The sequence below is a fragment of the Equus przewalskii genome, chromosome 4, assembly GCF_037783145.1.
Source record: "Equus przewalskii isolate Varuska chromosome 4, EquPr2, whole genome shotgun sequence".
In the NCBI taxonomy this organism is placed as follows: domain Eukaryota; kingdom Metazoa; phylum Chordata; class Mammalia; order Perissodactyla; family Equidae; genus Equus; species Equus przewalskii.
Window position 1 is genome coordinate 7585667 of NC_091834.1, and position 14123 is coordinate 7599789.

The following is a 14123-nucleotide window of genomic DNA, read 5'->3' on the forward strand; positions in this document are numbered from 1 at the left end:
ACACCTCTACCCTGCTCGCTATTCCTTTTAATCGCTACCACCACCACCAAACCATCACCAAGTTCTGATACAAAGTGGTCCACAGAGCCGACTGGACCAGACTAAAAGTGTTCAAAATAGCAAGTAACAGGGAGCAGACATCCCATTCAGAATGAGATGTGGGTTATACTCATATTAGCAGAGATTGCCTCCAAATTAACTCAGTAAAGAATTGTGAGTCATCTAGGTGAGTTATCATGGAACCAAGTATATGAGTTGACAGTATGAAATCCTAGGCAGCCATTGATAAAGTTGAGAAAAAACCATATGTGCTCACCTGGAAAGAAATCTGTGACAGAGCCTTGATTGAAAAAAAAAAGTTGTAGACCATATGTAATGTAATTTTTAGTTTTTTTAAAAAAATATGTTTGGGCTGTGGGTATATCTGTTTAGAAAACATTATAGAAGGTAATGATGGTTGGAGGGAGGCATAGTGCTTGCCCTCCGGAGGTTTTTGTTTAGTGAGGGAGATAAGACTTGTATGTAAATAAAATTATGATACTAAGGTAGATAGCGAGAGGCATCTTAAGGGAGGATCAGATAAGGTGCCCAGAGAATCCAGAAAAGGGACTGGATTAATTCCGACTGAGAGGATCAAGGAATGGCCACAGAGGAGAGAGTGCTTTAACTGGATCTCGAAGGTGTGCATGAGGGTATACAGAGTACGTACATTCAGAATCTACTTTAAACCAAATACTTGCCTCTAGTTCAGGGGAGTTGAGTTATGCACCCAACAATAATGTGCTACTCATAGAAAATGCATGTATACTGTATCTATATACAGATACATAGATATAAGGTGAGAGAGATGGGTATGTTTAATACACATAGTGATTTATTAATAAATGCACATTTTGAATAAGATACAGAACCTTAGAGGGACTTCAAACTCCGCAGCAGGAGATTAGTAGCATCTCCAGCCTCTCTCCACTGGATCTCAGGAGCATCTCCCCAGGCACGACAACCAAAAATGTCTCTAGACATTGCCAAATGTCCCCTGGGGGGCAAAAGAGCCATTAGTTCAGAACCCCTGGTATATGTAAAATAAATCACTTCTGCAGGTGGATAAGAATTCTAAAGTTCACAACTGAAGTTTTCTTTTTGTATTCCTTCTTCAATGGTTCTTAACCTTACTTGGGTCAAGCAAACTTTGGCAGATCTGTTGAAAGCTGTTGACTCCCTCAATCCTCAGAAAAATGCACATGCTTACACTGTGTCAAACATCATTTCAGGCAATTCACGCTAGGGTTCTCCTGTGAGGAGTTCTGTGTCCTGGAGCTTACAGAATTGTCGTGGTCTGTATTTTCCAGCTGGGTGGGTGACCGAAGGCTGGTGTCCAGAAAGTCTGTATTTTGGAGTCTCTTCTGCTTTTACTTCAGAACACTGACAATCAGGCAAGAATCTTCCCATTTACCAAACTCTCACTCCTTTCGTCTTAACCTGCATTAGTAGTCAGTTTTAGCAAGATTCATCCTAGCAGAAGCCAAAACTCTGATGAGGTAGGATAGATCCAACTCCCCCTCACTCCCTTCTAGCCCTGATTGCTGCCTAGGCCAGCTTATTCCCTCCTTGACTGTCCAGATGAGTGAGAAGAATGATGGAAAGAATCAGAGTGTCGGTCAGGTAAGAAAGGGGGCCACCTGGACGCTTGATTTTGATTGTGAAATACAATAACACACACACACACACACACAGAAAAGTGCATAGACTATGTACCTAAAACTTAGGAATAAATTATAAACTCTCTGTAACTACCACCCACTGGGTACGTCTAAAGAAAGAATTTCTAGAAATCCAAAGCCATATTAAACACAAAACTGGCCTCTGCTCCTTTCCTGCTCCCCACCTGGTGTGAGAGCTGTGTGCCAGACCTTGGCGCTTCCTAACTCACACAGCCTACGAGTCAAGGTCAGCGCTCCCAGCAATCGCTGACCTCTTCTTCCAGCCGGGCTCTGCTCTCTGTAGCAAACTCCCCAGGGGCTGTCTCGCCCCGGACCTCGCAGCCCGCCTCGGTAATTAGGGGGTGAGGGAGGATCCGGGCGGCCCCTGAGCGACAGCAGGTAAGCTTCTCAGCCTGTCTGGTTCGAGAACAGGAAAGAATGCGGGAGGGGTAGGATTTCTTTCCTGGTAGGATACGTGGGGAAAGACTGGGGCCTGTGTGTCCCTCTTTTCGACCAGGGTGTCTCTGTTGCTCCATAAATAAAACGTCTCCCTGCCTTCTGCGAGCGCTATAAAGGCAGCGGGACGGCCATCCCGGGGGCATTCCGGGCGGGGCACGAGCCGAAACAGGTGAGATCGCCGCTGAAGATGCAGCCCACCCCACCCCTCTCCGGCTTAACTACCCCGGAGGCATTCCTAGTTGGGGATGGGACTAGCGTGGGGCCATGGAGCGGGCGGGCAGGGGGCAGCACAGCCTTTCTGAGCAGCTGAGAGCGAGAAGGAGGCTAGGAAGTGAGGCCCGGGGAAGAGATCTGCTCCACCTGCCCAAGGTTCTGTCCCCAGGAGAGCGGCGACCCGCTGCTGGAATTTGCCTGTAGGGTGCGCAGCTTCGGGACCCCGGGAGAGTGGCCTCAGGGCCCCACGCCCGGCCCTGGGGGTCCGTGCTTGTCTCCCGGTCCGCGCCTGGGGCTGCGCCCTGGGTCGGGTGCAGCGAGAGAGGGGCGCGCACGGGGTCCCCTGCCCTCCCCGCGCGCGCCCCGGGTCCCAGCCCGGGTTTGGGGAGATTTCAGGACGCGGACAGCGCCCTGGCGGCCACCGGAGGGGACTGAGTGGAGCTCGGGGAACCCCCAGGGCTGTGGGTCCCTCCCTTCAGAGTCCGGGAGCCCCGGGCAGCAGGTGCAGGCCAGGGAGCCGAAGGTCCCCAGGTGCCCCCCTGCAGGCTGGCGGTGTGCCCCGAGCGCGGAGGGATGGGCTGCAGCAGGTGGGGCCGGGAGGCAGCGCCCAGACAGTCGTCTCTTCCTGTCCCTTCCTCCTCACCTCCTCTTCTCCTCTCTCCTCATCGTCCTGCGGCTCGAAGGTCATGGCAGCGCCGGGCGCCAGGTCGGAGCCGCCGCCGCTCCCCGAGTACAGCTGCAGCTACGTGGTGTCGCGGCCGGTCTACAGCGAGCTCGCCTTTCAGCAGCAGCACGAGCGGCGCCCGCAGGAGCGCGCGACGCTGCGGGAGAGCCTGGCCAGGGGCTGCAGGTAGCGGCCGCGGCGGGGCCGGCGCGGGGAGCCGCGGAGCCGGGCGGGCTGTCCTGCGGCGAAACGTGGATGCCCCGCCGCCCGGCGGGGACTCGGGGCCTCTACCGGAGGACAGACTCCGGCTCTCACATCCGCAAAGCTGTCCTTCCTGGTCGGACGGTGGCTCCATCATTCTCGGCTCGAATTGACTCTAGTCTCCCAAACGTATCTTTGGGGAGAGCGTGTTCCGGGGGACCCCTCTCTCTTTTTCCTCTCTGGAGGACCCGTGGAGGGCGCCTTGGGGGATAGTGCGTCTCTGTGGCCTTCTTGTGATGGTCAGGCTGAGGAGAGCGGGGAAGAAAGGGGCTCGACTGAAAAGAGATGATGGGTAAACCCACCACCTGACGAGGAGTCCTTGAAAGCCCCAAGCTCATCTAGGGAGATGCCACTCAGAGACGTGGAATGAAAGCCAGAAGGCAGGAGAGCGCTGTGCGCGCCAAGCTCTTCACAGTCAGGCAGTGGGACCCCCGGGGAGACCGCATCTCCAACGGTCCAGTCGTAACTAAATACCCCACACCAAGAGAACTAGAGAGCCATCAACTGCTGCCAGATTTTCTTTCTTTTTAAAAACCTTTCATGATAGAACATTTCACATATAAACAAAAGTCGACATAACAGTATAATGAACCCCTCTCTGTTTTTACCCATCACTCAGCTTCAACGATGATCAGCTGAAGAGTTAATCGTGTTTCACCAATCGCCACCCACTTGCCCGCCCCCCACGATGTTTTTTGAAGCAAATCTCATATAGTGTACCTTTTTGTCTGTATATAATTCTAAGAACTCTTTTAAAAACATTTAACCACAATTCCATTATCACACTTTAGAGGAGAAAGTAATTCCTTAATATAAAACATGGAGTCAACATTAAAATTTCCAATTGTCCTATAAATATAATTAAAAAAATAATTTGTGAGAATCAGGAGTCAAATAATCTCCACCTACTGGTAATATGTTTTTTTCCTTTTATCTATAGGGTGTTGAATTTTAAAAATACTAAGTAGCAAGTTACAACAAGGTATATCATCACGTTAAGGTCTTTGTAAAAACTGCCTCCGAGCTTGTATTGCCAAAATATACAGAACATGTTTATTTTTCTTTAAAGAAAAAGAAAAGGAGTAGAAGAAGGCGCCTGGGATAGAAGTATAAAAAATTAATCTCCATTTAGAGACTCCACATTGGTCAATCTGTGGCTGGACCAGAAAATGGGTTCTTGTGTAGGGCTATTTTCTCAGAGGATTAAGAAGGTGAGAGCGGGTAGGGAGCACTTAATCCTGTGTTTTCTAGTACAGTGCATTTAAAAGGGTAGACAGAGTTCTTGGCAACAGCATGGTAAGCACTTCACTATTAGTATTTTCCACGCAATTCTCCTTCTTTTTCTAAACGGTTTTAAACATCAGCAGAATTCAGTTCAAAACTTTGTGATTTGCAATTGGTTGTGACCGAGGCTGGATTGGAAACCCAGTTTTCTTGCCTTCTGACAGTTGTTCAAGAAAGAGAACCCTTGGGGTGCTGAAGACACTCCTGCCCATCTTGGACTGGCTCCCCAAATACCGGATCAAGGAATGGCTGCTTAGTGACATCATCTCAGGAGTCAGTACTGGGCTGGTGGGCACGCTGCAAGGTAAGCGGTTGGCGGACTGGCTCCAAGTGGCTGACAGTCCCGGTGTCCAGCAGCGGTTCCTAACTTCCCCTGGCTCCCTGGGGTCTGCACCAAATGCTTGCTCACCCTTCAAGGCCTTCATCTTTCCTCCAGGGCCCCTTAGTGGAGAGATATGCCTGTTTTCTCCTCTTCCTTAGGATTCTCTTCCTGAGAAACCCTGCTGCTTCTCTACCTGTGTGGCCCCACTAGAACCCCATTACCTAAGCAGTGGCCTCCCAGCTTTTATGGACCACAATTCACATTAAGAAAGATGTGTTACACCATGATCTGGACACACATCCTTCAAGCGTTGTGAAACAATACTGACCCTCGCTGCAAGGGATACACGCTAACATTTTCTGTTCTGCCCTATTCTATTCTGCTTATATTTTTAAAATGATAACTAGAGCCCATTAAATTATTTTATATCCCACAAGGGGTCTTGACCTGCAGTTTGAAACTGACTTCATAAGGGAAAGTGAAAGAAGAATTTTAGCCTGTACTACACTTGAGTGCTTTTTCTGCACCCCCCCACCTATTTTTTTTTTTTTATCATCCCCTTATTTAATCTTGTAGAAAAATGTCCCTATATAGGTTTTTTTTTAAACTGGCTTTATGCCGTCTTTCAATGAGCATCTTGGAAATCTGTTGCCTACTTGGTGAATAGCAGCACTGGCCTTCTCCTTTGTTCTCCATCCCCATCATCTTGCTTCTGGCTTCGCCCTAACTCTACAAAGCCCCTGGACCATGAAAAGAGAAATCTCATTTATTTATTATAATTTTATGGAGCACTTGGTATGTGCCAGGCACTAGGTATGTGGACATGAATAAGATGCACCACCCGCTCTCAAGGAGTTCAGTCCAATGAGGAAATAGATAACAATTCAACATAAGGACTGTAGCAGGGGTACCATTGCCTGCTAAGGAAGTGCACCCAGGGGTGCTCAACCCAGCTTCAGGTGATCGGGAATGGTTTCCTGGAGGTTGAGTTGTCAGAACTGTTTCCCCGAAGGTTAAGTCTGAGTTTGCCAAGTGATGGCAAGTAGGGTGGGGTAGGGGTATGTGTAGAAAGAAGGCTTGACTATTTCAGAAGTTAGTAATAATTATTGAGCAATCTCACGAGCCAAAATTTGCCTGTGGAGCTCTCAGGATTACTCAGAGCAGGCCAGGAAGATTCCCACAGAGAGGGATGTGCTGTGGCCCCGGCGTGGAGCAACAGCCGGAGCGACCATGTTTTCAGTCACAAAGGTGGTTGGGAGAGAGAGGCGATGGGGCTCGCTTATGCACTTCGTGAGTTAAACAATCCAGGTGCCTGAGTGCTCTCTGACAGCAGTGACGTGGCAACACCCTGTGACTGCTGGGGGACAGGAACCATCTAATTCATGTTTGCTTAGCTAGTGCCTTGCTCAGAGACTGGCACAAAATAGATGGCCCCATAAACATTTAGTGAAGAGGGTCAAATTGCTTTCCTGATAATGAATCATCTTTATATATGAAAAAATGGTATTTCAAGTTCCATGTCTCCCAGGTTTTCATGGATGAGTATCTTATGAGAATTAATTTAAATTTCAGTTTTGTTTATTAAATCCGACACCAAGCTAAGGGCTTAGCCAGATATCTCAATTAATTCTCACAACAACTATTATTATCTCCTTTTCAATAGATGAGAAATCTACTAAATCTGGCCCAAGGTCATGGAACTGGTAGGTGGTAGAGCCGAGATTTGAACCCAGAGTCTATTCCTAGGATCTTAATTTATCTATTGTGCAGTTCCTTACTTTATGAATAATATGTTTTCTGGAAACAGTATCTCTATAAAGTTATCTTTGTAAGGTGAATTTCTGGGAGGTTCATTTGTACATTCATTCATCAATCATTCACTTAATAATACTGATAGACCAATTCTGTAAGCCAGGAGTCCAGCTATGGTGATTCAGTGGCTTATTGACAGGCACAGGTACCAACTTCGTGAGGCTCATGTTAAGTGGCAGACAGAGGAATTCAATAAATAAATAGATAAATAGAAAAATAATTACAGATTGTGATCTCCATTGTGGTGGGTTAAATATGCTGTAATAGGGATTAATTTGGGGTTGGAGGGTTTATTTTAGATAGAATGGTCAAGAAAGGCCTTGCTGAAGGGGTGAAATTTAATCGGACATTGGAGGATGAGAAGGAGACAGGTATGTAATGAGCAGAAAGAAAGTGTACCAGGCGAAGGTGCAAGGGCCCTGAGGTCAATAAGAGTTCAGTATTTTCAAGGGAGGAAAGGGAAGAATTCTAGTGGGGGTGGAGTACAGTGAGGGGAGGGGAGGTGGACAGAATGAGATAAGGTTAGGTAGGGCTGGGATGGGGATGAGGAAGTGAGGCACTCACTCTCAAGGGGCCTCCTTAAATATTGCGCTCTGGGCACCTCACCGGCCTCACCCTAGTCCCGGCCCCAAGGATAGGTGTGTCAGCTTGAACCAGATCAAGCGGGAGATGACAAGAGCTACACAGATCTGAAATGTATTTTGGAGCACGAATCACTGATCTATACCAATGGATAAAGACTGGCTGAGGAGCAGGTTGGGGATGGAAAATCAAGTTTTCCTTTCGAACGTGCTAAGTTTGAGATGCACATGAGACATCTAAGTGGAGATGCCAAATACAGAATTGGAGTTACTAGAAGCCTGAAGGTCAGAGAAGAGGTCTGGGCTAGACATAAAAATCCAGAAAGCATCATCGAGGGGTGCTCTTTGAAGGAGTGGGCATGTCTGAGACTCCCCAGGGAGAAAGGGCAGATGGGGAAGAGAAGCAGGCTGGAGGAGTCAAAGGTCAGGGAGATGAGGACGGGGCCCCCAAGAAACGTGAGGAGGTTGGGCTCAGAAAGTGAGAGAAAAAGAACAACTGGAGGAATGTGGGATCAGAAGCCAAGAGATGAGGTTTTTGTTACAAAAGGATGGAAGGGCCAATAGTGTCGAATACTCTTGAGGGGAAGAGCACCGATGATGGAACACAGACAATGCTTTTAAGTTTTGTTGTGAAGCAGAGTAGAGAAATGGCTGTAACTGGAGGGAGACAAAGGATGACTGTAGAGTGAAAGGAAGACTATTTTTCTTTTAATATAGGAGATACTAGAACATATTTGTGACTAGTAGGAATGACCCAGTAGAAAGAAAGAGACCTGTGTTCAAGCGGTAGAGGAGAAACAACTAAAAGTTATGAGAAGGGGAAGTGTGGATGGGTTCAAGGTGGAAGTGGGAGAGTTTCTCCTTAAAGACAGGAGGGATATTTCCTCCATTTTCAGAGGAAGAAAGACAGACAGAACAGTGCAGATGCAGAGGTGCTCGAAATTGTGGTAAAAAGCAAATTAGGGGCATCTAATGGGTTCTACGTTTTGGATGAAGTCTAAGATTCATCTCTGAACTGCATCTGCGTGGAGAAGGGGGATGGGCAGTTTGAGGAAAATAGGGGATGTCTGAGCAGGTATCTCAGAGAGAGGAAACCCACACTTTCTGGGAAATGAAATTAGATTGCCAAGGAGTGTTGACTCCCATCTGGGGCTAGTGACCATGAATTTTTGTATGACACTGGTCAGCCCAAATGTAGATGTCTCCAGTCCAGTTTATCTAGCTGCTTCAGTGCTGTCATGGGAAAGGTGACTGTTTGGGTTCAGCCAGATTGGGGTTTTGCCAGACAAGAGGAGGGATGGAGAGAGAGAGTGAAGCATGGGAGTTCAGAGGATTGGTGAAATTCTATAGACAAGGAGGCAAGTAAAGACAGGAGGGCGCCAAGAATAGAGAGAACTTCTTGTTGCAGTAAGAATTCTGGAGGAGGTGAGCAGAAAGGTAAGTGGCTGTAGTCAGAGAGGGAGGCTCAAAATTGAGATTTCAGAGGTGGTACTGCAGTTTCTAGTGATGGCAAGGTCCTCCATATGACCACTGGCTGGCAGCTGAGGCGTGGAGGAAGAACTCGTCAGAGAGGACAGGCTCAGGTTACTGAGAAGCCAGAAATGCTAAGGATAATGGGATCTTTTGGACTTTTGTTATTAAAAAAAAAAATTCCCACCAGGCAGCAAAAAAATCAATGAAGCCCTCTTTGTGCTGTCTTTATTCACAGCTCTGGGGAGCCTACTCTCCACTTTCTACTTTTGCCTTCTAGATGCTTCCAAATGTTTGTTGGCACCACCTTCATCAGTATATGCCACCATCCTACACATGAAGGGGACCAACACAGAGATTCCATAGTTTAAATCCATGGCTGAGATTTCTTTACAAATTGTGTAATTTCAAAATTGTTGTACCAGTTTCCATTATAATAAAGATGATTACGGTATATTTGAGGAGCAGTTGTCCCTAAGTAGGACACTATATGAAAACTGAACAAGTCCCCGTTTTCCAGGTCTATAAGAACCTCAGAGCCCAGCTTAGGGAAGTGGGAGTTTGAGAAGGACTTGAAAAATTACATAGGAGGTAGACAGAGTCCCGTTCACGGCTCCTTCTTTTCTTGTCTTCCCTTTGTGGACTCACGTTTCTACTCCTTGTTCTTGGGATGACTGATTATTGCAATTCCTTATAATTTTTATACTAAAACAATTGCATCAGTAATACAGGTTTTTCTAGAATGCAAGCTCTGTAAGGGCAGAGACTTTGTTTATCCACTCTCATATTCCCTCAAACCTAGAACAGTGCCTGGCACACAGTAGGGACATAATCAATAGTTGTTCAATGAATGAATGCTCGTTATAGAAAACACACATAAAAGGAACATGAAAAAATACCTCCTCCACAAACTGGAAGTCTCCCTCTGATCCTACCATAGAGATAACGAGTAATGTTTTCATAATTATCCTACTAGACACATACGTGCGCATCTATACAAAAGTGTAAAGACATGTTTGAGGATGATAAGCACTAACTTCAGGATAGCTTCCTTCTGAGGGTGGAGGGAGGAAAGAGGATGTGATTGAGGACAAGTACACAGAGAGTGTCAACTGCACTGGCAGTAATTTATTTCTTAAGCTGAATGTTGCATACAGGGGTGTTTATTATATTATGGTCTTTTGTATATCTGAATTACTTCATATTACATTAAAAACCTTTCCAGATTTTTTATGCATATAACACGTGTGTTTACTTTTACAAAAGTGGAAACATGCATCCTTTTCACAATTTTGAATCCTGCTTTTTCTCACTTTTTCCTTTTTCCTTTACATCTCTCCATGTTACTACGTGTATTTCTGTACATCATGTCAAGTTCATTTCATGGAATTGCAATGCATGAAGTGTAATTTAGTTATCCACTTCCTGGCTTGGAGACATTCATTCAGTGAATAATTTTGGGTGCCTCTGGGCCAGGATATTTGGTTGTTACCACTGTACTTTAGTGTTATAAATGTAATCCTCTAATAAGGACCCAAGGGTCAGAGGGCCTGATTTTTTCTCACTGAGAGGCAGTGAAATGTGGGGAGGTAATACGGAGTAAGATGGGCTGACTTCACAGCGAGAACACCTCGTTATCATCTTCCACCTCCCACGTCCATGGGGAGGTTGAGATCCTTCCACACAGCGTGGCATTCATGGACCCAGAGCTGGTGGGAAAGCCTCGTGGAGGAGTTGATCTCCCAGTGGAGCTGTCTTGCCTGCTGCTGTGTACAATTGTCACTACTTTTCTTTGTTTGGATCTAACTTCTGTTCCCCAACAAGAAAGGAGAAAGGGCAGTGTGACAATGACCGCGTCCCTCACAACACAGAGAAACACTGAATTCAGACAAAACCGTCTACGTACAAAACTGGTCTGAACCTTTGGGCTGAAGTGACAAAGTTTTTAATCAACAACTGACTTGACTTCTTTTTTCCACTCAGTGGCTCAGTGGATGATTGAATCATTGATCCATTGGGGCAGTTCGTTTGAGCAGGTGATGCGTGTGGATGCAGTCATTTTCCCAGCGGACTCGGATCATGTTCTGCACCCTAGGATGGCCGGAGACTGTGTGCAAAATAAGGAGGACACTCAGGACAAGCTGGTCATTGGGGAGATCCATGACAAGGCCTTTCTTTGTGCAGTGGAAATATACCGTAACTTTTGTTTGCGAATGTAATCGTTTGGATGTACTTCCAGGCATGGCGTACGCTCTGCTTGCTGCGGTTCCTGTTGGATACGGTCTCTACTCCGCCTTTTTTCCCATCCTGACGTACTTTATCTTTGGAACATCAAGACACATCTCAGTTGGTAATTATAAGCATGTATTACATTGCATTTATCCACGTTTAACGTATTTTGGCTATATTATGGGTATTATGCTTCCATATCTTTGTTAACATTTTCCAGGGAAACAAGGCTTTAGTGCTTGACCTGCTTTTCCTATTTGATGACTCAATAGCTCTTCTTATGGAAGAATGATTCTTTCAAAATACTGTGCCTTTAGTTAGCTCTATACTTAACTTTTGAGGAAGATGAGCCCTGAGCTAATATCCATCACCAATCCTCCTCTTTTTGCTGAGGAAGATTGGCCCTGAGCTAACATCTGTGCCCACCTTCCTGTATTTTTTGTATGTGGGATGCTGCCACAGCATGGCTCGATAAGGGGTGCATAGGTCCGCGCCCAGGATTTGAACTGGTGAACCCTGGGCTGCCGAAGCACAGTGTGTGTACTTAACCGCTATGCCACTGGGCCAGCCCCTACACTTAACTCTTTTTTTAATGAAGAAGAGAAGATTGAAAGATCATTAAAATTATAGGTTATCTTCAAACTTTAGCATGTTTTGATTTTTAAAAATGGAATAAATTTGACTCCATATTTAGAAAGTGTTCTCTTCCAAAATTAAAAACGAGGGGAAAAAAAATCTTCAAGAAGTCTTTGAACCTACTGTTTTACTAGATTAACTTAGCATTTACTAAATTATGTTCATCAGATACATATTCATTATTTCATTAAAGAGCATATTTATTTTAAGTCACTAAAATTGGAAGACTGGCAAAATCGTGCCAAAAACATTTAGAAACTAAGCTTGGCTTTCCTTCTTGGTATAGCTCAAAATAAGTTTATTTCCTGCCGTTCCTAAAATTTGAATTCTCTTTTGCTAGGATGTTCTAGTAAATGAGTGTTTAATGCTATTTTATTACTTTGACATTTATGCTTGAGATAATTTTGCGCCTACATCCATCTGCTGGCTAGACATGTCTACCTGGACGATCTTCTTGAAACAAACAGAACCCTCCATAGATCTCCGACCCATATCCTTGTCCTTAGTTGTATTTTCCCCAGTATCTGGCATATTGCCTTGTCTGTGGAAGGAGATCAGCAAGAGGTTATTGACTGAAAGAATTTCCTCACCTGGGAGAATTGATCGGTATCAAGTGCTTGACGAAGTGATTTTTTCCCCTTTGGCAGTTGGTACATTTAGACACTCCAGGTTACTGGATTTTGGTACTGAGCCCTCCCAAATGTTAAAGCATTCCATGATCGAACGATAGGATCATCATTATCATGGATAAAAATATCAGTAGTGAATGGAGCAGTTGCTGGAAGCAAAGGACTGCTTTTTAAATGTAGAATCTTACAGAGTGGCATTTGATAAGAAAAAATAATTTGTCTTGGAATGAGAAAAAAACTGTACACTCCCTTTGCTGTTTCTTTATCTCAATTTGGACCCTGTGATATTGATCAAGGTACTCAGCTCCACAGAGATCAGGGCACTGGATGCTGTAGGAAATAAGCTTGTATGGAATAAAAATAAGATGGAATGAGTAAAGACTCAGCTTGTATGCCACATCTGCTAGGAAACATTTCCTGACAACTCTCCCCCTCTCTGATACCCCCATCCTTGCTCATACATGTGAAGATTACAGAAAGATAGGTTAGACACCCCTCCTGTGTACTCACAAAGCATCCTGAATGCTGGATTATAATTCCCTACCTCCACGTCCCTCTTCCTCATTTTTGAGTCATGAATGCCTTGAAACATCTGCATTTTAGCCTCTTTTGTGAACAAACAATATTTTCTCAATCATAGCTAATTATTTCACACATCTTTCTAATCCAATGTAGACATGTTGATCCTAAATATTGATGATTAATAATTATTAATTGATAGAGACTTTTTTCCCCAGGACCTTTCCCAGTGGTCAGTTTAATGGTGGGATCTGTTGTTCTGAGCATGGCCCCCGACGAACACTTTCTCGTATCCAGCAGTAACGGAACTGCATTAAATACAACCGTGATAGACTCTGCAGCTAGAGATGCAGCAAGAGTATTGATTGCGAGCTCCCTTACTCTTTTGGTTGGAATCATACAGGTAATGGACTTACACGTAAAATATAGATGGGCATGATTTTTATTCGAAATAACTAAGTGTAAAGCATGTGGACTTAAAGATTATTTAAAAGCGAAACAAAGCAATTTACTGGACCTCCAAAGTTATTTTCTAAATTATATTGTTTTAGGTCAGATGCTAAAATAGTCAGCAAGACCCCACTTATTAAGGCTCATTTATCATCAAAGTCAGAGACAGAAAAAAAAAGCAGAAGAACATGTGTGATTCGAATGAGGATGAGGGAAGGGAAGTGTGCAAGAACCCATAAAGGAGAAAAAAGTGTTCTGGTGAGCGGAGCCACGGGACCTGAAAGTCCCGGAAATAAGCTACATGGTTTTTGCTTTTCTTATTACATATCTGGAAATACTTCGAGGTTCATATTACACATGGTTTTCAAATTTAAGAGTGGTGGATGGGAGAGATAGGGCGTTAAGTGCAGAGTTGTTTCCTACAAGCATTTTTGTGGTGTCGGCGGGCTACCAGAGTTTTGATTGGTGTTAAGTTGAATTTGTTAATAGTTCAAGAGAGTTGGTTCTTCTCCCAGACAAACAGTTAATTTTCCCTTCCTTCCTCTTGTTCTAGTTGATATTTGGAGGTTTACAGATTGGCTTCATCGTGAGGTACTTGGCAGATCCTTTGGTTGGCGGATTTACAACAGCTGCGGCCTTCCAAGTGTTGGTCTCACAGCTAAAGATCGTCCTCAATGTTTCAACCAAAAACTATAACGGAGTCCTCTCCATTATCTATGTAAGCGCTGCTTCTCACTCTGGGGATGGTTCAGCGAGACAAATGCACTCTTTTCCTCTTTAAGCTGAGTCAGCAGAGCGTATGGGCCTCCTGGGGAGCCACTGAAAACGTTCGTCTCTGAAAGAACCATAGAATCAGGAGTAACACTGAAGAAGGCAGATTTTGCAAATCACTGT

The 14123-nt window shown here is 45.0% G+C and overlaps 1 protein-coding gene across 3 annotated transcripts in view; it reads left to right on the plus strand.

Annotated features, from left to right (window-relative positions):
- The first annotated feature begins 1982 nt into the window (after positions 1-1982).
- Positions 1983-14123, plus strand: part of SLC26A4 (solute carrier family 26 member 4) — a 45418-nt gene continuing 33277 nt past the window's right edge. The window contains exons 1-6 of one of the 3 annotated variants that reach the window (XM_070617181.1): positions 1983-2099; positions 3056-3222; positions 4746-4885; positions 11006-11116; positions 12998-13182; positions 13783-13947. In XM_070617181.1, coding sequence (XP_070473282.1) covers positions 3059-3222; positions 4746-4885; positions 11006-11116; positions 12998-13182; positions 13783-13947 — 765 coding nt within the window. In that variant the 5' untranslated portion in view covers positions 1983-2099; positions 3056-3058. The other 2 variants (XM_008532225.2, XM_070617182.1) reach the window with 2 other exon arrangements.